Source organism: Chiloscyllium plagiosum, chromosome 5 (assembly GCF_004010195.1).
Source record: "Chiloscyllium plagiosum isolate BGI_BamShark_2017 chromosome 5, ASM401019v2, whole genome shotgun sequence".
Classification (NCBI taxonomy): domain Eukaryota; kingdom Metazoa; phylum Chordata; class Chondrichthyes; order Orectolobiformes; family Hemiscylliidae; genus Chiloscyllium; species Chiloscyllium plagiosum.
Genome location: NC_057714.1, coordinates 71877646 through 71902323, shown reverse-complemented (window position 1 = coordinate 71902323; position 24678 = coordinate 71877646). Strand labels below are relative to the sequence as shown.

Sequence of the window (24678 nt, the reverse complement as noted above, 5' to 3'; positions counted from 1 at the left end):
TACTGCGGATGCTGGAATCTGAAACCAGCTTTGACAAAGGGTCAGTTAAACTCGAAACGTCAGCTCTTTTCTGTCCTTACAGATGCTGTCAGACCTGCTGAGATTTTCCAGCATTTTCTCTTTTGGTCCCAAATGGTGTGTTGCCTCCCTGATGCCTGGTTCAGGATTTCTCATCTGGGCTGCACAGGAACTTAGAGTCGGAGGAGAAAGTTCCAGTTGTCATGATCCATGTAGGTAGGAATGATATAATTAGAAGTTCTGCTAAGGGAATATGGGCAGCTAGGGCCTAAATAAAAAGCTGAAACAAAAAGGTAATAATCTCTGGATTACTACCTGAACCAACTGGAAAATTGGCACAGGGTTAACAAGATTAAGGATGTAAACAAGTGGCTTCAAGGTTGGTTGGGTGAAACAGGTTTGAACTCATGGGACATTGGGACCAGAAGTGGGGAAGGAGAGAGCTGTTGCATTGGGACAGGCTGTGCCTGAATCATGCTGGAATCAGAGTGCTGGTGAATCACAGAAGTTGGACTGCAGATAGGATTTTAAATTAAACAGTTCACGTTCATGGAAAATAATGGAAAATATTAAAGGTGGTGAGGGCTCAGCAGTGATTACTAAAACTTCCAGTTTGTTCTCCCATGGATCAGTGACAAAGACAAATTGTTGCACATCAGCAATACATACCAGTCTCATACCAACTAGTTACAGTAAGCCTCAAGTACATTATATCATTATAATCTCTAGTGACAACTGAGTAAGAATTTAGCTGAGGAAGACTGGCAGGTAGATGGAGGGACCACCTTCATTGATCATATCCTGACTGGATAAGGTCTTAGCCACTTTTTAAAAAAATTTGTAACATAAGAAAGTCGTGCCAATTTGCAACTTGATAAGCATATTATTTGTATTATTTACACATTAGTTACCAAAGTCACCAAATTCCTAATGTCACTTTGTCAGCAAGCCACTCCATTTAGCACCAAGTTGCACTTCTATGCACACACTACATTTGGTTATGCAATCAAGGTCTTCAGCGACTTGGCAACTTCAGTGATATGCGAGGCATATTACATCGTTTCACAAGAAGATTCCTTCAAACAGTTTCAACAGGTTGACTGATTTCATCCACAATTATCTACAGGGGACCGTTTTGCGCTTTACTGATTTCTTTTCAAAATCTGCAGCTACGTGAGTAAATTTGTAACTCACCTTTTGATCTGCAGGTCAAAGCTGATGCTGGCATCTGCTGTTTCCAAGCGCTGAACAGAAAAACGGAGCCCCACAGACAGCTGGCAAAGAAATGGATCAAAGCATTAACTATCAACAGATGCCGGAGTTACAGTATGGAATTCTTACTGGGGAAAACAGTTATTGGCCAGAGCACCAAAGAAACTAAATCTTACCATGAATCTTACTTCAGTGAGCACTGAACTTATTAATTCATGCTGATGAGGTACCTTATCATCCCTTTTTACATTATTTTTAGCTGTTTTTCCTGCTTCCTCTAAAATTTTATTAATCATTACTCAACAGCAGATTAAAATACCTTGACAGATTTTATACAAAAATGCATTATGGGATCCTATGCATTACCTGTAAATTCAGGGACAGGTTTAGTCTGTACGACCAGCCACAAGAGAGTACATTTTACAAAGTTTAACACCTGGTACAAAACTTTGCCAACTAAGTGTGAAGCTGAGGAATCTAAGTACAGAGGCAGCCTCAAAGGCTGGCCAGGATTTCTTTCATTCACTCAGATGTTGTGGGCGTTGCTGGCTGGGCCAACATTTAGTGCCCTGTCCCTAGTTGCCCTTACGAAAATGGTGGTGAGCTGCCTCTTGAACCGTTACAATCCATGTGCTGTAGGTAGACCCAAAATGCTACTTACTGGGGTGAATTTGAGGATTTTGTCTCAGTGACACTCAGCGATATACTTCCATATCTGGAAGGTAAGTGACTTGGAGGGAACATGGTGGTGTTCCTTTGTATTTGCTGTCCTTGTCCTTCTCGATGAAAGTAGAATTAGAAGGTGCTGTCAAATGCTGCTCCTGAGCATTGGTAGTGGATTGAATGGAGGCTTGTGAGTGTGGTGCCAGTCTGGCAGGCTGCTTTGTCCTGGATGATGTCAATTTTCTTAAGTGTTGTTGGAATAATGCTCATCCAGGCAACTGTGGACAGGCTCTGGGGATTCAGGAGGTGAGTTACTTGTTGCAGTATTCCTAACTTCTGACCTGCTTTTGCACCCACACTACTTATGTGACTAGTCAAGTTCAGGTTCAGGTCTATAGTAACGTCCAGGATGAAGCATCTTATGAGCCTGATGAATTTCATGTCCAAATTCCTAATGCCATGCTTGATGGATGAAGCTCCATACCTATAGGATGAGCTGATAAAATCATACCTTCTGTCTCTACTTAGAATTTGGCAGAGACTACAGCACAGAAACAGGCCATGTGGTACCATTGCTTTATGCCAGCGGGTGTTTCATATGAACTTCCTTCCACTCTCTTCATCAAACTTTATCACCAACCTTCTATTCTTTCTGCCCTGCTGTGCGTACCCAGGTTTCCCTGACATACATCTATGTGACATTTACCTATTCAACTTCCTTGTGATATAGTATTTCATTTTCTTATCACTCTTTGGTTAATGATTGTTTTTCTGAATTCTCTATCAGATTCATTAGTGACTACCTTTGGCCTCTTGACTAAGTGAAAGCATTTATGTTACAATTACCTGATTATCCTTCATGGCTTTAGAAACTCCAAATGTTATTATTTAACCTTCTGCATTGTAGAGAAACATACGCCAGATGTTCTGCCTTTACTTATAATCCATCCTCTTAGTTCTGTACCATCTTTTGTATCTGTGTTAGCACCTTCTCCGTCACCCTATATATTTCTTTTATTATTTAGACACAAGACTGCACACAGCACAAGTTGACAATTTTTTGCTTTTTAGTTTGATTTCTCTAGAACAGCTTAGTTTATTTCCTTTAAGATCTTATTGTTACTACTTTTAAGGATTTATTTTTCTGTACCCTTTTAGACTCTAAATAAGGTGTGGTTTCCTTATTCTTCTCTGGTTTTCGGAGCAAAGCACAGGCATGGATAGAGGACTGGCTGACTGGCAGCGTGGGGAATAAGTGTCTTTTTCAGAATGGCAGCCTATGACTAGTGGGGTTCCACAGGGATCTGGGTTGGGACCACAACTATTCATGTCATACATTAATTATCTGGACAAAGGAACTGAAGGCATTGTCGCTACTTTTGCAGATGACACAAAGATAGGTAGAGGGACGGGTAGTGTAGATGAAGCAGGGATTCTGCAGAAAGACTTGTCAGTCTAAGAGAGTGGGCAAAGAAGTGGCACATGGAATAAAACGTAGGAAAACATGAAGTTATGCATTTTTTGTAGGAAGGATAGAGGCATAGACTATTTTCTAAATAGCAAAAGGTTTCAGAACTCTGAAGTACAAAGGTACTTGGGAGTCCTAGTTCAGGACTCTCTTAAGGTTAACATGCATGTTTAGTTGATGTTAGAAACTCAAATACAATGTTATCATTAATTTCAAGAGGGCTAGAATACAAGAGCAGAGGTGTACTGCTGAGGCTGTGTAAGGCTCTGGTCAGACTGCTTTTGGAATAAAAGGAAGGATGTGCTGGCCTTGGAAACGGTCCAGCAGAAGTTTACAAGAATGATCGTGGGGATGAAGGGCTTGACATATGAGGAGTGTGCCTGTGCTTAGCACTTAGAAAGATGACAGGGGTTCTGACTGAAGTTTACAGAATACTAGGTGGCTTGGATAGCGTGGATATGGAGAAGCTGTTTCCACTAGTAGGAGAGACTAGGACCTGAGGGCACTGCCTCAGAGTGACGACCTTTTAGAATCCCTGCAGTGTGGAAACAGGCCATTTGGCCCAACAAGTCCACACCGACCCTCCAAAGAGTAACCCATCCAGGTTCATTCCCCTACCCTATTACTTTACATACACTCCCATTAATGCATCTAACCTACACATCCCTGATCACTCTGGGCAATTTAACATGGCCAATTTACTTAACCTGCACATCTTTGGACAGTGGGAGGAAACCAGGGCACCCGGAGGGAACCCACACAGACACGGGGCGAATGTGCAAACTCTACACAGATAGTCACCCGAGGCTGGATTTGAACCCAGGGGGTGCTGTGAGGCAACAGTGCTAACCACTAAGCCACTGTGTCACCTAGAGGCTAGTTAATCTGTGGAACCCATTGACGTAGAGAAATGTGGAAGCCAAGTCATTGAGTGCATTTAAGACAGAGATAGATAGCTCCTTGATTGGTAAGGGGTTCAAGGGTTATGGGGAGAAGGCAGAAGAATGTATTTGAGAAACAATTAGCCATGGTTGAATGGCAGAACAGACTCAATAGGCTGAATGGCCTCATTCTGTTCCAATATCTTGTGGTCTAAATTCCCAGCTAAGTCAATTGTTTTTAAAGGAAACAAAGATCAGACAGCTGCAGATCATTATATATCCAATAATGGCCCCAGTGATCGGCATAACCAGGGAAACTTAATTAAGTGATAATCCATAGATGATCACTTGAGTTAAAGTACTTTGTGATCATGTACAAAAATTGGCTCCCCTTCTGCTTCCATTCATTTGGATTCCAGCACTTGTGTTTGTGCAATCCTACTCTTAGTCTGTCTATTCAATCAGCCATAGCAAAATCTCCACAGGATGTGTGCTATGATGTAGAAGTAAATTTTATCTGGTGCAGACCTTTTGGTGCAACATTCTCAGATTTTCAAAACGTCCGCAGCCCACAATGTATACTGTTACTGATATGTGCGAACATCATATATTTGACTCAGGAACTAATGTAAAGTTCAAAGGTCAGTGATTAATTTCTCCAAACTGAAATCACCCAGCTCAATCAGTGATTCACCCTTTGACCTAGTTCTACAAATGCTCAGTGATACAGCACTGGACCACCAATAGTTCAAAAGGAGCATCAATTCTTTTAAAAGGCAAATTCACTAAAAATAACAAAAAAAACATTACGCCCAACAGTTTCACCATCAGCGCAGCTCACATACGGAAACATTCAGTGACAACAATAATACTTAATTTTTCACTTTCTACATTGAAGTTGCCACCAGTTGTGGGAACTGGCAATAACAAGCCCACTGCAGTTAGAATTTCCAGTGGGTATTGGGACCTTGGTGTCAGGTCAATGTTGGTGATGCACAATCAACTCTGGTGATTGGTGCACTTGTGTGCAGCCATCTTTCTTCATTAAAGACTTGAAGTGGATTCCTGATGTTTTAGGGCCGGCCAAAGGGTCCACAGTAACTATCAGGCTGGCAGTCTCATCAGGAGAGATAGCGTGTAGCTGAGCCAGAAAGGTAAGCATATGGGCACTCCTTAGTTGCCTCCAGAGAAATCTATAACTGAATGGCTCAAAGCCAGTAGGGCCATTAGCATGGATGGGAAAACCACTGTGAAGGCTTTCAAAACAGTTTCAGCCTTATGTCTCCATGGCTTCTCCATGGCAAAATAAATGACAGTGTGCCCTCAACATCATCACCATGAAGACAGGAAAACTGAGCCGTGATTTTTTTCCACTGCTGGCACCTTGTGTTCCTTGCCAACCCTATCAATATATGTTACTGGGTATAGGATGGTTATTATTAATCCTCCTTTTTCTTGCTTTGTTGTGGGCCTGCACTATTTGGTATCAGAGTATCTACCATAGAGTATCCACAGCAGATGGACGATTCTTAGACACTAAGAAGATATATTGCATGATAGTAATAAATACAGCTACATCTAGTTGGAAGGGATTACTAGGACCTTAGGAGCTGGTACAGATCCATCTCCCAGTGGAATTTAGAGTAGCACTCACTGTGTCGACCCACAGACAGTTTGTGGTATCAGCTGAATGGGTGAAACCAATGTAACACAAACATTAATCACTTCAGCAACATTACCTTATATAAAAGATACCTAACACATACATTTAATTTTTATCTATTAAGGTTGGTTGCAGAATCGTCCGTAGAATATGCTCCAATAATCTAGTTACACAGATTGAAGGTTAAATAGTATTTTAAATGTATTAAACTTATGGCATTAGTCTGGATTTTTACCTGGCCTGCTAGGAGTGAATCAAAATTTGTGAATAGCCTGGATCTTATGAGTCCATTGTATTCAATTCCTCAGTACATTCATAGTGTCATTGATATATTCTTTTTCTGGAATCTACCTGTTTTACTGACAAGAAACTAGTCTGTCATTGGACAGTCAGTAACTACAAAAAAACACAAAAAGAACTGCCAATACTATATAAGTGAGAATCAAAAACAGAAATTGCTGGAAAACCTCAGCAGGTCTGGCAGTATCTGTGGAAGAAATCAGAGTTAACGTTTCGAGTCCAATGAACCATCCTCAGAACACTCCATAGAAAGCTGCACAGAGACTCAGTGCGTGAATCACAGAAACTATCATTCAAGAAATAGGGAAGGCAAATGGAATTTTGGCCTTTATTTCAAAGAGAAATGAGTATAAAAGCTTGTCAAAGGCATTTTATGTAAAAAACATTTGCTAAAACTATACAAGGCACGAGTCCGACCACAGCTGGATACTGTGAACAGTTTTGATCACCTTCTGTAAGGAAAGAGAAACAGGCATTGGAGGCAATCCAGAGAATATTCACTAGGTTAAATGGTTGGTATGGAAAGACTTTCTTATAAAGTGAGCTAACGTAGATTGGACCAGGACTTATTGGACAGTAGAAGAATATGAGGAACCCTAACTGCAATATGAGCTTAACTGGACAGATTCAGAGAAATTGCTTTCCCATGTGGACGATTCTACAACCAAAGGACATAATCTAAGTTAAATAACTCTATAGAGGCCTGTATCCCATCACCAAGTCATTATTTATTTACACGGTCCTTGAAACTGATCCAGCTTCCTCAGAGCCAGCTCTCAAAGTGAACAGAACCTCTGACACTTATCTGTCAACCAGGACCCCTAATTGGACTAGATAAACAACCGCAATCAGGGAACTCATATTCTATCAGGTCCACCTGGCTGACCTTGTTACAATCACTACACTTAGGATGAGATATCTATCTGATGAGGAAAGGATGAGCAGATTGTGCCTGTATTCATTTGAGTTTAGAAGATTGAGATGTGACCTTATTGAAACTTGTAAGAGTCTAAGAGAATTTGACAAGATAAATCCTGAGAGAATGTGTCCTGTTGTGGATGATTGTAGAACTTGAGGACAAGTTTAAAAGTAAGGATCAGCCACTTAGGATGCAGAGAAGGAGGAATTTTGTTCTCTTAGCGGAGTTATAACAATTGTTAAGCTTTGGAATTTTTTTAACAGTCTAACAATAAGATTTACAGTCTCATTATAATATCGAAAGTATCAATCTGACTCCTTGGAATGCCTCAGAACAGTAAAGTCTGATTCATCAAACTCCACATTTAAAGCTGTGCTAGACAAGTTTTTAATTTACAAGAGTGTCAACTATGATGCAGGCAGGGGTGAAGGGGCAATAGGCCATCAGACCAATTATGTGTGTCTGCATGGGTTTCCTCAAGGTGGCCTGGGGTTCTTCCCAGACTCCAGGCTAGGTGGATTAGCCATGCAGTGTTGCAGGGATTGGGGAGGGTCATGTGGACTCAGTGGGCTGAATGGTCTGCTTCCACACAGTAGGGGTCCTAAGATTCTATGATCTTACTTGCCAGTAGGGCAGGCTCGAGTGTTCAAATGGTGTACTCCTGCTCCTATTTCTTACAAGCATATGGCAGCACCAGGGATAATTTTGTCGGAGTGGAGACTGTTGAGGGGTGGGAGTTTGGGGGTGTTAAAGGTGTAGTAACATTCTGCCAATACGATTTACAGTCTCATTATCATATCAAAAGTATCAACCTGACTCCTTGGAACGCCTCAGTTAAAGCTGGCGGTGAGCATGCAACATTAACATATGGCATACTATCAATGGAGCTTTAAGCATATGACACAGCATCATATTGACTGCAGTAATAAAGGACACAATTGTATGAAAAAACATGTTTGCCAAACTGATCCTTGGTTTAGGAACAGAGAAGCAGTGTGTTAGTTTGTGATATCATTCATTAGTGATATACTGATGCAATCCATACTAAATACATGAAACATGAAGCTACGCATTCTATAAATGCTTAAAACATCCAAAAGTCTTCTCTCTGGTATTTCAGGAAATAACACAACTTTAAAAAAAATGACAAAACACAAACTATTATTTTCAAAAACAACCCTCCAAAAGGGAATTGACTTTCAGCTTTTTTTCAATGTATTAACATTGTTATTCCATTGTGCTTAAAAAAATTACACAATTCAGAAAAGGTATGTTACTTACATTGGTTCCAGCTGTCATAGGATTTCCCAGATCACAGACAACCATTTGAGTTGAATTGTCCACTTTATAGGCACAGCTTAGCTTGCTCAGTGCCTGGGAAGAAAGCACAAGAATACACAAACTATAAGAAGTTTTGCACAAATATTCACCTGAGATAAAAAGCCTGCAATTAAAATGTTTGAGGGTCATTTTTATTTATCTTTACCACCCAGAAACAAAGATGTTCCCCCTCCTCCACCAGAAGCTGTACATAGAGATAGATGCCTGTATAAATAATTATCATTCTCATGTCACGCTGAATGTTCTGGGAAGAACAGAAGTCTCTTTCAAAAGTCAGAAATGGCAGTGAGCCCCCTATCAAAATCAAGTTCCCTTCAGATGGCAGAAGTCCAGCCTGCCAACAGCTATTGGTTTTTTTGAATAGATTAGAATCCCTACAGTGTGGAAACAGGCCCTTCAGCCCAACAAGTTCACACTGACCCTCCGAAGAGCAACCCACCCAGACCCATTCCCCTACATTCACCCCTGACTAATGCACCTAACACTACGGGCAATTTAGCATGACCAATTCACCTGGCCTGCACATCTTTGGACTGTGGGAGGAAACCGGAGCACCCAGAGGAAACTCACGCAGACACGGGAAGAATGTGCAAACTCCACACAGACAGTTGCCCGAGGGAGGGAATTGAACCTGGGTCTCTGGTGCTGTGAGGCAGCAGTGTTAACCACTGAGCCACCGTGCCGCCCCAAATCAGAGACTGGCAGATACTCTTCAGTGCCAATGTAAATAAGGCTGGTGGTCTTGCTGCACTCATCAGAAGCCTAGAAATGCTGTGAGACTGCAGACCAAACCCCAGACTGATGGCAGAATGGGGATTTCTGGGTGGGGTTCATAAGAGATGGTGGTGGGGCTTGACAGGCAAGGACAAGGGGCGTAACTTTCTGGCTCCCCCCGGTTGATTTGACCCAGCCAACATACTTCCAGTCATGAAAGGATGCATTAAATCCAGGCCACAGACAGGGAACAATGGTGAAACAGATTTAGAGAGCGGATATATGTGCTCTTAGAATGGCTGTGTAAATTCATCCTCACAAAACAGCAAAGAAAGACTGGAATAGTGGATACAAATGCAGCAGCTCTTCCAAATAAGTCCAAAAAATTTTGTCTGCACTAGGAGTGAAAATGCAACCTGAGATGATTATTTGTTTTCTATGAGCTCTGAGTATCTGGTGCTCAATTGGTATGCTGATTTCTAATCCCAACTTGCATCTTTTTCAGGGCATCCACCAGCCTTGCAGACAAACGGGGGTGAATTGCCCAGTGTTAGCAACCTCAACGATGGGCTGGAAAACTGGGCATAACCCCATCTCGGTCAGTTTGGAGATTGTGGGATTTCATGCCCCATCATGAGGTTGTGGCTGACATCCTGTCAAAGGATAGGAGCTTGGACTCATTGAGAGTAGTGGCCTCTCGTAGGACTACACCTGGAAGAACAGGACGCAGTGATGAACGCTATCCTAACAGCATGGTGCATGGTGTCAGAGGTCTCTGAAGCCTGTCAGGCAATCCCTGACAATGGAAGGGTGATAGGAATTGCGAGTTTGGTTTTGGTGAGGGCTGAGGTGTGTTGCCAGAGGAAGAGCCATTGCTACTAAATGTGGGAAGAAGTCGTGGTCTGAGCCCAACACAAGTCTACAGCCGTGCGGTCATCTGGTGTCTCCAAATGGTAGAGCATTGGTAGAGCACTGATTGTAAAATTCATGGCAGGGAAGAAGGCTGAGGGTACTCCATCCTCATCTTCCAGGCCAATAAACCCACTCACCCGACCTCCTCCTCTTACCCCCTGCCCTGCCTAGCTGTCTCTGGAGGGCTGGTAAAATCCAGCACAAATGTCTAACTCTTTCCACAACTCAACAACAGCTCGTGTAAAACAGGGCGCCAGTGGAAAGAGCAAAGTTGATCATTGTCAACCATTGCACTATCTATCCTTGCTTCTGTACTTACATGTTGAACTTTATTTTGAAAGGAGGATGATTATTGATCCTGTGCAAACTATAAACATGATATGGTAATACACAGAGATGGTTTTAAGTAAACATGTCACTTTATAATTGTGAAATAATTGCTCTTGAAATTCAATTCCTGAACATAAAACGGCACAATTCTGTTAAGCATCTGTACTCCTGCTCAATTTTGCATGCTACTTCAAATTTCTTCTCTCAAGCCACACATATCCAATTAATTTAATGTTACAAATCCAACAGTAACAATAAGGGAGAATCTATTGATCACCAACTTTAAGACTCTTGCGAGCTTTTTGTCTCAAGAAATCCATTTAGAATAACTGTTTGACAATTTGCAAACCACAACTATCAGACAAATCAGACATTGTGTCTTCAGTTCTATTACCTCATTGTTGCGTATAACGCCAATGTAATCTGCTTCAGATGGTATAATGACATTGAGTTCTGCTTCATATGCTCCTTCTCCTTCATTCCTCCCATTTATGATTAAAGTGAGAGGATTCTCATCGCCAAATATTAACTGCTGTCTATCACTGTGAAGCAGAAAAAGGTGAAGTGTCAATGTATTTTAATCTTTCTCCTCTCCTAGTCAAACTGACAGTGTGCTATCAATCATAAACACACTCCACAGATGTTAAAGGTATCATTTCTTCGGTCTCTTACTGACAATAAAAATGATCACAAATCTGTCATGATGAACGCCCATGTTTTATATTCTGATAAGCTTCAGTGATATGTAATACATACAAAATATTCAACTTACGGGATAGCTGAAAGTTTAAGTGCTGGGATGCAAACATTGTCCTTTCCACAGTCTAGCAGAATGTGTGCCTATTGAGAAATGAATAATAAACTCTAGCATTTGGTTTAAAGTTTTGTATCAGTTATAAAGGCTGGAAGAATAATTCTAATATTGTAAATAGGATCCATAAACAAAAACTTAAATTGTTTCCAAAGCAGCAGAAAGAGTCAGGCTCAAATTGATGTAAGAATATAAGCACTCTGATCCTTCCATAATGCAAGGAAATTGCTTAAACATGTGTTAGTTGGCTAAATGCCAAATATTAGAACAAATACATCTAAACAATGCATTTGACTATCTATAATACAACATATTAATATTCACCCCTGTAATTTCATTACTTCATCTAATCTCAGTATGTTTCTACAATGCCTTTTCTTCATCTGCTACAATAATACACTGCAATTAGCAGGACAAGGCAACATAAGATTTTTCCTTTCTAAAACAACCCAGCCCTTGTTAGAACTACCAGAGGGAACTGACCTTACTAATAGCAGACAGTTCCTCAAGCTCAGCATAAATCAATCTTTTTCTCCCCAGAGCTTGGTTTTCACAAGTAAGTAATATCTCACTCGCTGAATGAGCAGTGGGGAGAAGGTTGGAAATAAATGTTGATGAGCTTGGCTTGCAGCAAAACGCAGCGAAACCAAAATGTTCCAGAAGGAAAAGCCCCCTGCTGTGCAGATTCCATAAATGCTAGACCTCATAAATTTCACTCACAACACGGCGAGAATACTGAAAGAACTGAATCTGAAAAGGCACATTTTGTCACATGTTCTAGTTATGTTCCAGAATGCAAATTTCAGGACAGCAGTTCAGGGAGGCCACAAGACCAAGGTTACTTAATCTGTTAGAGTCACAAAACCCACCAAAGGAAACATTGGAAACACTGCTCTCAAATTTGGCCACAAGGACAGGCGTCAGTATATTTTGGCAAAGTACATCAACTTCCACAAAGTGGAAAATCCATCATTTTTGGGAAGGTTACCATGTGAGTAGGTATGTATAACCTGTGCCTGTAAACCAGAAAATGCTATCTGATATTCCAGGTTCTGGAGAATTGCTCATTGCAATGGAACCTGAGGGTTTATTTTGCATCCTATTTAATAGGGACTGTTCAACAAAACTTGTTATGGACAGGACTAGAAACCTCTTCAGTCCATGAATCAAACAATTTGTGTGTGTAAATTCTTCTGTTTCTGAGCATGTTAAATTATTTTTGTAATTAATAAATTTTTATTTATGTGCCGTTGTTCTGCAGAATGTATTAAATAAAGTACTAAACTCTGAATTTCCATGGAACTTGCTTTTTATAGTATCAGTTTCATTGTTTCATTAGACTGTATGAACTGAGATATAGGAACAGGAATAGGCTGTTCAGCCCCTTGAGCCTGTTCCACCATTCAATCAGATCATGGCTGATTCCACATTCCTCGTGTTCACTTTCCTGCATTTTCATCATAACCCTTGATTCTCCTACTGATCAAGAATATGTCCACCTCAGCCTTAAATATACACAAGGGCTCTGCACCCCACAACTCTCTGTCACAAGGAGTTCCAAAGATTCGGAATCCTCTAAGAAGCGATTCTTCTGCAAGTAAGTCTTAAATTGGTGCCCCTTTATTCTGAGACTATGCCCTCTGGTCCTAGACTCTCCCATGAGGGGAAACATCCTCTCAACATTTACTCTGTCAACCCCTTAAGAATCCTATATTATTCAATGAGATGTCTCCTCATTCTTCCACACTCCAGTGAGTAGGGTCCCAACCTGTTCAACGTTTGCTCATAAAACCATCCCTCCATACCAGAGATCACCTGAGTGAACCTTTATTGAACTGCCTGCAATGAAATAATATCTTTCCTTAAATAAGAGGATCAAAACTGCTCACAGTACTCCAGATGTGGTCACACAATTAACTTGTACAATTGCAGTAAGACTTCTCTACACTTATGTTCTAACCCCTTGAAATAAGAGCCAACATTACATTCACCTTCCTAATTAGCTGCTGCAACTACTTTCATCCCATTTAAATATAAATTTCCAGAAAAATTCACACAAATATTTCTAAATTAAAGACCTTGCTCACAACAAGCAATTTGTTTGTCTATCCACATATGGGATCGAATCTTTGCGACATAGGAAATGGTTTTGGACCCAGTTGGTGCCTGCCCAAGGTCCTTTTCCAATTGGTGTCTGTAGTCACCTGCCATAGGGGCACACATTCTTTGACACTACAGCTCCAATAAGTTAAGATTCTGATCCTTTGCTTAGAAATGCCTTGGCTGAGAGGTTGCACCGACTTCTGTCTTATGCCCCTTGGCCAAACCCTTTGTGGTGCTCTGCTGCCCGTAGCTGCAGTGATCTTTTGGTGGTTCGTCTTCTGTAATCTGCCTGATCATTGAGTAAATCCAGGTCCATCCTTTAAAGCAGTAGCTTATTTAGCCAGTTTGACTAGTGGATTGTGCTTGTGCAATATGTCCTAAGTGATGAGGCTAACACTTGTTCTGTCAGCCATCTCAGACTGAAGACTCCTCAAAGCCAAGGCTCTGACCAAACAAGGAATCATGGCTTATCACTTCATGGTGCCAACTTGGTATCAAATGCTGAAAACAATCTTTTTACAGTGTAGCCACCTCAGCTGAGCTGTGGAGGTGTGGATGTAACTTGGATCCTATTTGCTGGAACCCCCTCCCTAACAGCACCGTGGGTATACCTACACCACATGGACTGTAACCATTCAATGAGCTCACCATATTCTTCTCGAGGGCAATTATGGATGGTCAATAGATGCTGGCCCAGTGAGAGGTACCCACATCCCATGAACAAATAAGAAAAATCTTGGATGATCTGTATTTAGAGGCCACATAAAAAAAGTGAAGTGAAAGATGCTTTATAAATGGAAGACTTGGAAGAATTCATTATTCAAAAAGAAACTATGAAAAATAGCATGCCATATGAAATATTGTAAATGAAAAATGTATGCAATAATGGTGTAGCTAGTCCTTTGGGATATTGTTTTAAAATAATTCAATTTGGGGCATAATTTATTTTCTTTCATATATATTGAAGGAACCAAGCTTGTGTTCTGTGTCAATTTTACATGTTTGTAATGTTGATAAATTAAAGTGGAATTCACCTATTTTAAACTCAGTTGTGGACAGTAAGTGGAACTGCTGTAATTTAACCTGGCTGGAGGTAGGGCAGGGAATGGCAATGTGACAGGCAGGACAGCAGCTTTATCTGTTAAAGGACTCCAATAACTAATTTGTTTGTCCTCAGCTCTCACGTGCAAGTTTATGTCAGTACAACACAAATGCAGCAAAAACAATCTACTTAATACACCAACTAAGTATCTCACTGTTCCTTCTAGACATGTGTAGTTCCGCATGCTGAAGTAAGATCATAACATCTACACTTATTGCAACAGCTCAGAGATTATAGAAAAATCTGCATTTATATAGAGCATTTCACAACCACCAGACATCTCAACTCATACAAATTCAGCCAATGAATGATAGGGGTACTCTTTCAAAACCAGCTGTTTATCAACCCGAGGAGTGTGAAAACTGGACATTTTTCTCCCGGATCAGAGTAAGTTTGGGAATGAAGAGGCAATTCTTGCCTGCATCCCAAAGGATGTAATCAGTGAAGGTTGTGCGCACATATGGGAACAAAAACAGGAGTTGCTGGAAAAGCTCACCTGGCCTGGCAGCATCTGTGAAGAGAAATCAGAGTTAACGTTTCGGGTCCCATGACCCTTCCTCAGAACTGCTGCCAGACCTTCTGAACTTGTCCAGCAACTTCTGCTTTTGTTTCTGATTTACAGCATCTGCAGTTCTTTGGGTTTTTATTGTGCACATACAGGATCTGAGTTTATCACAGCGTTTTAAAATCTGCTTCCTCCTGCTCTCGCTGTCCAAAGGGTTGGGAAAGTGTTGGTTCAGAGTGTGGCTAATGTCAACCTTTGAGATAAAAATCTAGAGTTCAAACTGATGAGTGATTTAACTTTTTTTTGTCTTTGTCTCTTCTTGCAGGAGAACCTGATGGCCCTAGTTGTGGTTAGGATTGCTATGTTCCAGAGCTATTGGGAGCATGGCCAAAACAATTTTAACTGACTGATTTCTAATCAGTGAGAAAAAAAAGACCTCATCTGATGGGTTTAGGCAAAAAAGAACAAGAAGGGTGAACGTTGCCCATTCACAGTTTACAAACAAAGCTGCCTATTCCACTGGTGGGAGCATTTCAATTGCAACATGCCAGGCAGATTTCAGGAAGACCAATCAGTAATCAGCCATTTCCCCCCATCGCCACGTAGCTTGTGTAACAAGTTCATTGGCAAACCAGAATCTGGAAAAATCTGTAATCCAGCATGATTTTGGTCCTGAAGGTGCCAGGTTTGGGTCACTGTACATATACATTTGAAGTGTGGCTATTGTCATGTGGAAAATGTTGCAGCAAAGTTTTATGTCAAGGAATGTGATAAGGACGAGATAATCTGTTTCAGTGGTGTTGATTAAGGGCTAGTGTTCAGAACACCAGGAATAACTCCCCTGCTCTTCTTGAACAGTGCTGGGGATCTTCGACAACTACCTGAGAGAGCACAGCTCAGTTCAACATTCCATCTGAAAGATGGCACCTCCACTCTGCAACACTCATTTAGTCGTCCTTTGGTGTAACAGCTTTACCTTTGTGCTCAAGTCCTGGAGTGGTGCTTGAACCCAGAGATTGCTGAGGGAAAGAGCTAGCAAATGTGCCACAATATCTTACGTCAATGATGTCATCAACATTATCAGGCATTCCGAAGTCACTCTGCATACATGTTATAATCGTCTACTCACCTACTCAACAGCATCAATCTTGTATACTAGCAGATGGCTAGAATGATCTGAATTTTCAGCATTTTAATTCAAGAGCCCAAACATTAATGTGGAATGACCATCGTACAATGCTCAGATGGAGATTCAGTTTTACTGAAGCTGCAACAATGTTCTTCTAGGCCTACACCTGAGTAGCCGGAGCACTCACTAAGTCAGGGGTATGACCTTTTGTTTTGAAGGTTTTCCTTTGTAGTCAATGCCCTCAGCTGGGGAGCTGAAGGCTCAGTTCTTTAACGGTCCAGACTTCAAAAGGGATTTGAATAAGGAGTATCAATCACATGTGGAACCAATTTCCAGACATGTGTTTGAGATAATGGGGAAGTGTAAGGAGTCTACTACCTACATCTGCAGCATATTGTGTGAAGTTTTTCAAAATTTGCAGAAGGGCTAAAAGAGCCTATAAATTCTGTCAGCATCTCAATGCCAGTTAGAATTTATAACCGCTTAGTGTTTAAGGACTGGCTACAGATGCCACTGTCTCTCTGGACAGTGGCAATGCCCCCCAATACCTGCAGCTTCAGACATGGGGCTGGCATCTACCCTCACGACATCTCATTCATTCCCACTCCAAATAGCTACCCCAACAGTCTAGATTAGAGTGGTGCTGGAAAAGCACAGTAGGTCAGGCAGCGTCCGAGAAGCAGGAAAATCGACGTTTCAGGCAAAAGCCCTTCATCAGGAATAGAGGCAGGGTGCCTGCAGAGTGGAGAGATAAATGAGAGGGGGGTGAGGGTGGGGAGAAAGTAGCATAGAGTACAATAGGTGAGTGGGGGTGGGAATGGAGGTGATAGGTCAGGGAGGAGGGTAGGGGAAGGTAGCAAAGAGTACAATGGGTGAATGGGGGTGGGGATGAAGCTCACTTTAGAGGTCATGTGCTGAGTGTGTTATCACTCCTCATGTCCTCGGGGAAGGTCTGAGACAAGAACCAATCACTACCCTTGCAGGGTATCACCTGATTCAGGTGAGGAAGTCACCAGGCATCTAGTCTGGTCAGTAGCAGAAAGCAGGAGAAGCAATTCCAAGACAAATTTGGACGATGTGGATGCAGCTTCTACCCAGAATGGGAACGGCTGTGTGAGATGAGTCAAACAAGACTCACAACCCAATTCAGGCTACTCCAACAGCCAAATTGCCAAAAGCTGGTTCCTCTGGGACAGTTGCTACCCTGAAACAAGATTTACGTCTGGGACAATCTAGGTTTATTCAAAGTTTCAATGGGACCATTCCATATAACCATCTCTCAAATTCAGCTCAAAAAACAGTAGTTCATTGGAGTAATGAATTAGCTATAACAGCTCCTACTTCCACGCATGAGGATATTTTGTTCAGTGGATTTCTATGGAAATAAAGGGGAATGGGAAAATTGAAAAAAGAACAAGTTTATAGAGAGGTGGTGGAGTAGTGATAATGTCACTGGACTAGTAATACAGAGACCAAAACTAATGTGCTAGGACAAGGTTTGAATCCCAACATGGTGTATGGTGCAATGTGAATTCAGTTAATAAAGCTGGTATTAAAAGCTGGCCAAATGGTAACCTGTGTCAACTGTTGTAAAATCCCATCTGGTTAACTAATGCCATTTCCTGATGAATACTTTGATGCCATTTCAGAACCATTAAAGTGATTTACCACCAGCCTACAACACTGAAGATGCAGGACTCTAAGATATTTGGCTTCAATGTATGATTACTGAGGCTAAAGAAAATTACAATTGGATTGTGTCATGTTGTTTATCTAGGACTTAAAATTCTGAATTATATACACGAGTTTCATTCATTGTTAAACAAGGTGAAGATCCACAGTCAGAGGTGAAAAGATTAAAAAGAAAAATGAAAGAGAAATTGTGACTTTATATTTCCAAACATAGATTTAGATTCTAAAATCTGCAAGGAGGAAAGAAAAGGCTTGAAGTAGAAAGGGAATTTTATCAACAGAGGATATAGGGATAAGACAGGATGAAAATCAAAGAGAGGTAAAAGGTGCTGGGATGTAGATCAGCGTGTCTGAAATGAATGATGGAATAAAAAAGTTCAACAGTCTGTTTTAATTCCTCAGGGAAATACTTGATTAGAGTATGAAGTGGTGGTGATGAGGTATAGCCAGAGGTTGGAAGGACTAAGAGGGAACAAGAAAAGTTCATGTTAATATCATTAATGCAAAATTATCAGAAATTTAAAGATGTATACAGAAACAGAGAGGAATGTTGGCATCTAAAGAGTGATTAACAATTCGATAACTTTTTGAGAGCAAACTAGGATATAATTTCTTTGAAGATGTCCAAGATATTTGACGGCCATTCATCAAGACATTAGAGTAAAACTTCCCACACAAAGAAGCTCATTAGCAACAAGAGAGTAACAAATAGAGGCAAAATATGACCAACAATTGTGAGTTAACAATAGCTTCCTTACCTGAGACATCATTGTTACAAAGACAACATACACAGAGTTAGAAGGATCACATTTCTTACACCGTAGAAAGAAGGAGATTTTTACAAAAAAGGGAACTAGTCTTGGAGAAAGAGGGTCTACAGATGATGGGGTTAGGTTGAGGGGGACAATGGGGAGCATGTTATCGGGAGCAGCCTCTTCCAGGGTCCATTTAATATCCTACATTTGACATTTAAGAGGGTTTTTAGATATTATTTTCAATGTTGTTACTTGGATAGCATAAATAATGGAATAGATTGCCTATTCATTTTCATCCATTGTAATCAATGGAACTAAAATGTTCAAGAACTGGCAGAGATCCACAATGCCAGATTACAGGCCAGCCAATGAAGTTGAAAAATTCCTGCCCTCCATGTCTTCCCTCACTCCCATGAAGCTTCTAAGGTGGCAACTTTGGTATTGAAACAAATGGACTCGAATTAAAATAAAAGTGGACAAATTGTACCTTGTTTGCCATACTAAGTGCAGTAAATATTAGATCATTCTAAGTAAATGAAAGCCATATTTGTAAATTCTGTGAAGTCAGCGCTTCCACAAGAACAAACATTAGGACGTCCACATCTGAATGTGATATCGCTAACCAACACACCTGCTGCCAGTCGTCTGGACCCTCCCACAATTTAAGGGAATTCCTTCTGATGAAAAGAAAAATGTGTCCTGGCACTTGTACAATTCCTTTCTCAATTCTATTTTCAAAAATATATTTAACTGTACTTTGACCTATACCAAAAGAAACCAGATTCTTGATAATTCCCATTGCAACTACTTAATTGTAAATTAATGAAGATGGAAGAGGGAGGCCACGAAAGGCTGACAGGGGTCATGTTTCTCACCCACTGCTACTAGGTTTTAGCATCCCTGTTGATGAAACTCCTCACAACAGAAACACCATGGGTTCAATAACGGAAGCTAATCAATTTGAATAGTCAAAACTAGTTTCTTGTCCAATTCTGCAACATTACCAAAAATAATAAGGGAAGGGATAAGACCAAGTGCCAAAGGACTACATTAAGGAAAAAACCTTTTTCATTTTTGCAATGTCGTTAGATGTACAAATTGCCAGGAGAAGCTAAGCAAAAAGAAATGGTAGAGTATTCATCCTTGTTCCTTAGTTCGCCTTGACTTTTTGCCCTTCTGTAGCACTTATGCAAGACACCACAATAATTGTCTTCCTTTCAGTCATTCTTCTAAGTCCCGGTGGAACAGGAGCCATCATGTTCCATGAAGTGCCTCATTATTTCTGACAGATCTGTCACAATCGCAGGCAGTGATGTAGTTTCGTCAGCAGGAACACAGTGCTGACTACTACTCAGAACACATGCAGATATCATTGCCAGAAACCTGTCAGAAATTATGCTGACATTGTCACTAACAATGCAGAAAACAGAAACAGATGTGCTGATGAAGGAGGTAATGTCAGATAGAAAGCATCAGCAAAGGCCACGAATAAAAGTATCAAGTAGAAAGACCCCCATGTCATACTCAAATGCAACATTGGTCTTAAATGCATCCCTAACAGAATCCCAAAAATGCCATCAAGCAGATATTTATCAGCATTGAATCAACAACTTTAAAGGTGGGAATGTTGGAGAATCAAAAGTGCCAACAATGGCAGATGTGGTAGTATCACGTACAGGCTACCCTTATAGAAACATCACATGAGTTGTTGGATTTTGATTAGGCACATCTGTAATCTTTTCTGGGAGTATTCTGAAATATTTCGAGAAATATCTGCCACTTCTTCTCCACTGATTTGCTAAGTTAATATCTCAACTCACTTCAGCAAACTCAGCTTTCCAACTATGCTACGTGGTTGTCCTTTTAATAGTTAACATACTAGTCTTAGACCCACTCTTCTCCCTTTCCAACTGGATGTAAAATTCAACTATATTGTTATCACTACTATCCAGAGGTCATTGCTCTGAGGTAATTGGTTAATCCTATCAGATTACATAACCCAAGACTAGTATAACTTGCTCTGTCTTTGTTTCCAGAGTGTGCTGCCCTAAGAAACTATCCAGAAAGCATTCTGTGAAGTTCTCATCCGGGCTAATATTATGAATTTGAATTTTCTTGTTAATGTGTTCATTAAAATCATCCACAAGTACTATTTAAATCACAAGGACCCATTATTTGTTTTATGATTTGTCATATATTGCAGTTATTGTTTGAGCCTGTAGAAAATTATTCTTTCCCCTAATCAAATCTATAACTGGATTTCCTGATTCTAGGTCATCTCAGACAAATTTTTAATCAGTAAGGAGATCAAGGGTTATGAGGTAAGGCAGGAAAGTAGATTTGAGGATTATCAGATCATCCATGAAACTCATTAACTGGCGGAGCAGACTTGATAGGCTGAATGGCTTATTTCTGTTCCTGCATCTTATGGTCTCCAACTATTGAATCAATTTTTGATTAGGATTGCAACCCCTTCCCCTTTACCTCGATGACTTTTCTGCTTGAACATTATATACCCATCAATATTCAGGACCTAGTCCTTGTTATCATGTAGCCACATCTCCATAATGGCTATCAGATCATGTTAATTCACTTCCACATGCTCTATCAATTTATCAGCTTTTTATTGTATTCAGTGCACATTCAGATACACATCCTTTCACTTTTTGGTATCTTTGTGGCATCTAGAAATTACTGTTGGTATTTTGCTGGATTTTCTTCTCTTTTAATTCTTGCCATACTCTAAATCTCATTTTCTATATTAATATTGTGCTCTCCTGTCTCATCTCTATCCCTTGCATTATTACAATTATCCTAGTTTGATTCCTCAAACATCTCCCCCTACCTCCCTCTGTTTAGTTCAAAGCCCTCTTTAGCTCCCTAGTTATGCAGCTCACCAGATCCAGCACATTTCAGATATAGACCATTCCAGCGATGCAGATCCCACATTCCTCAGTGCTAATGCCCCACAAATCAGAACCCACTTCTCCCACACCAGCCTTTGAGCCATGTTCTCCTTCATTAAGCTCTTACATCCTATACTAATTTGCACGTGGCTCAGGCAGTAATCCAGTGTTTATTAACATTGACATTCTGTTTTTAATTGAGCTGACTTCTCATATTTTCTCAGCAGAATCTCTTTCCTAGTTATACAATTCCATTGATTCCAATATGAACCATGGTGACCAGATTCTTTTCTTCCCACTGCGAGTGTTTCTCTGGCTAAGCGCTGGTATCCCGGCCTCTGGAATCAGGCAGATACCGCAGTCTGAACTCATGCTCTTTGCTGCAGAGAAATGATGTCAATCACCCTTATAGTATTGTCCCTTATTACCATTACTTTCCTTCTTTCTCCCACCCCAGGAATAGCTTCCTTTGTCACAGTGCCATGGCCACTCTGCAGCCCTGACTCTCATCCAAACAAGCCATAGAAATCTCAAACCCCCCACTGTTGGCTAATCGCAAAGATCTGAGAAGATCTCAGCAAAGACCCTGCATCAATGCATTTGCTACTGCTATCACCAGTTGTGCATGTGTTTCAACTGGATTAGTTTGAATCCCCACTGTAATAATTGGCTTAAATGAGGCAAGACAATGTGTTTTCATTTGCCTACCAAATGATTACATGGTTAAAAGAAACATATTGATAGAAATCTATCCAAAATCTGGTTTGCATTCTAATTTCAAACAGGATGTGGAGGAGCCGATATTGGACTGGGATGGACAAAGTTAAAAATCACACAACACCAGGTTATAGTCCAACAGGTTTATTTGGAAGTACTACCTTTCAGAGCGCTGCTCCTTCATCAGGTTAACTTCATCAGGTTACCTGATGAAGGAGCAACGCTCCGAAAGCTAGTACTTCCAAATAAATCTGTTGGATTATAACCTGGTGTTGTGTGATTTTTAACTAATTTCAAACAGATGTCTTTTTATTAGACACGTCAAGAATTTTCTAGCCCCTTTGACCTCAATCTGCATGAAGCTAAAATTAAGTAGACGGTTAAATAAGGAACACGGGAGTGCCACTGATTAAGTCTCTATAAATCTTCTTGAAATGGCTAACCAAGACTATGGGACCTCGCCACTGTCTCTGAAAATACTCTGGAACAAATTGAATCTCGTGTCACAATCTCCTCCAAGACATAGGGATTGGGTAGAATGGGGAATTGAGTCGATTCTCTTGTATCTCACTACTAAATGAGTTTGCTGTCTCCCTAAGGGCATGGAGGTTTGTCACCAACAGACCTTTCTGCACAGGTCACCACAATAACATCGCTTCTTGAAAGGTGATATCAGAAGTGTACAATAGAGGGCATGCAGTGTCACTAATGTTGCATCTGTTTTGCATAGGTTTACCTGACTTATTGCAAACACATGCAGTAAAATACAACTTAGCTTCCACTGAAGTAAATGAAGCTATCATTGGACTAGTTTTATAGGGAAAACTAAGGGTGTAAAACAAACTTTTAAAACTCTCTAAGCTCTTTTTTTGGCTAAGATTTTTTTGTGCTTGTAAGTGGAGAACTCCCTGAGTAGTGGATTGGGATCTATAAGATTATGTAGATGCCACTTCAAAAGGAAGACACTGTTTGTAATGCAACAGGGACTGTAAAATAAGAGTGCTGTCTAATCGTTGCCTGTCCTTTGCTGTTCTGTTAATTCTCTGAATACACAAAACGTGCAAGACACCACATGGCATTTAAATCAGAGACTGAACACAAGGTGAAAATGACATTGGATATGAAAGCTTTACATCGTACACAAACTAAATATGTATAAATTGGGTTTACAACTAGGATTTGCGATTCCCTTGGTTAATTGAACTACATTAAAATTGATCACTGTTCCATAGCCAAAACTATCTAAGGATTTGCTACAGAGTAGATTTAAAATAAAAAGCTTGTGGAAACATTTTCTAAGTGCAGAATTTTAGCAGAACATTGAATTTAGCATTTACTTGGCAGCAAAGCATCATAAATTGGTATATAGGTGGTATTCACAAATCTCTGCGGAGCCACAAATTGCAGTTTCCAGGAAGTGGAATTAGAGGGGCCTCTGCCTCTTGATAATTATCTACAGACGGTACAAAATACATGCTTATTGGCAAAGATACAATGTATATATAGGTATTAACATTACCCAAACTGTCATCTAGATTGGATTTAATTAACTACTGTGAATTATAACTAATGATGTTTAGCTAATCAACTAATGAATAAATAATCAGTAAAGGCACATATTTGTCATGGTAAAATAATGAACATAGTTCTTCCAGATGTCCATGATTAGTAATACAATGCCATCATATCACTAATTGCAACTATTAAATACTACAATTATACATTTTTTTAAGTGAGAATGGGGTTGCCAGCAGGATTCAGGTTAATAAGGGGGATGTAGCAGCATATTTTTCATTCCATGTAATTATGTCATTAAGTTTAAACAATATTTCAAACCTTAGCCTTGTTCCTAATGACTTATATTGTGATGTTCCACATTTAATTATCACTTCTGTTTCTCCTTAAGACCTTAAAACAGTTTATAATACTTCTTTAAGATTTAGATTAATGACAATAAGAAATAAAAAAAAGATTAAGACCAAGTGTTACATTGTGAGCTATATTTATTTAACAAAGTAATCAATATTAGTTCTTACCTGTTTTTGAAGAAATGTTTCACTGTAGTAGTTGATTATTGGTTTAAGATCCTCTGAAGGATGTGATTCACTAAGGCTATAATTTAAACTAACAATAATTGGTGTTAATTTATCTCTAAATTCCTTTTCATCCTAAAATAAAGAATAAGAACACCAAAATCAACGTAAATTCTTACAAAAATGGGGAACAATTTCAATACTGAAAATGTGTTGCTGGAAAAGCGCAGGAGGTCAGGCAGCATCCAAGGAGCAGGAGAATCAACGTTTCGGGCATGAGCCCTTCTTCAGGAATGATGGAAGTGTGCCAAGCAGGCTAAGATAAAAGGTAGGGAGGAGGGACTTGGGGGAGGGGCGTTGGAAATGCGATAGGTGGAAGGAGGTTAAGGTGAGGGTGATAGGCCGGAGTGGGGGTGGGGGTGGAGAGGTCAGGAAAAAGATTGCAGGTCAAGAGGGCGGTGCTGAGTCTGAGGGTTGGGACTGAGATAAGATGGGGGGGAGGGG

The 24678-nt window shown here is 40.3% G+C and overlaps 1 protein-coding gene across 2 annotated transcripts in view; it reads right to left on the bottom strand.

Annotated features, from left to right (window-relative positions):
- The window catches only part of itga8 (integrin, alpha 8), a 207634-nt gene that overhangs the window by 72749 nt on the left and 110207 nt on the right, over positions 1 to 24678 (bottom strand). For both annotated transcript variants that reach the window (XM_043690323.1, XM_043690322.1), the window contains exons 18-22: positions 24178 to 24309; positions 11194 to 11261; positions 10816 to 10963; positions 8406 to 8498; positions 1213 to 1292 (exon numbers count right to left, since the gene is read on the bottom strand). In XM_043690323.1, coding sequence (XP_043546258.1) covers positions 1213 to 1292; positions 8406 to 8498; positions 10816 to 10963; positions 11194 to 11261; positions 24178 to 24309 — 521 coding nt within the window. The remainder of the gene's footprint in view (positions 1 to 1212; positions 1293 to 8405; positions 8499 to 10815; positions 10964 to 11193; positions 11262 to 24177; positions 24310 to 24678) is intronic.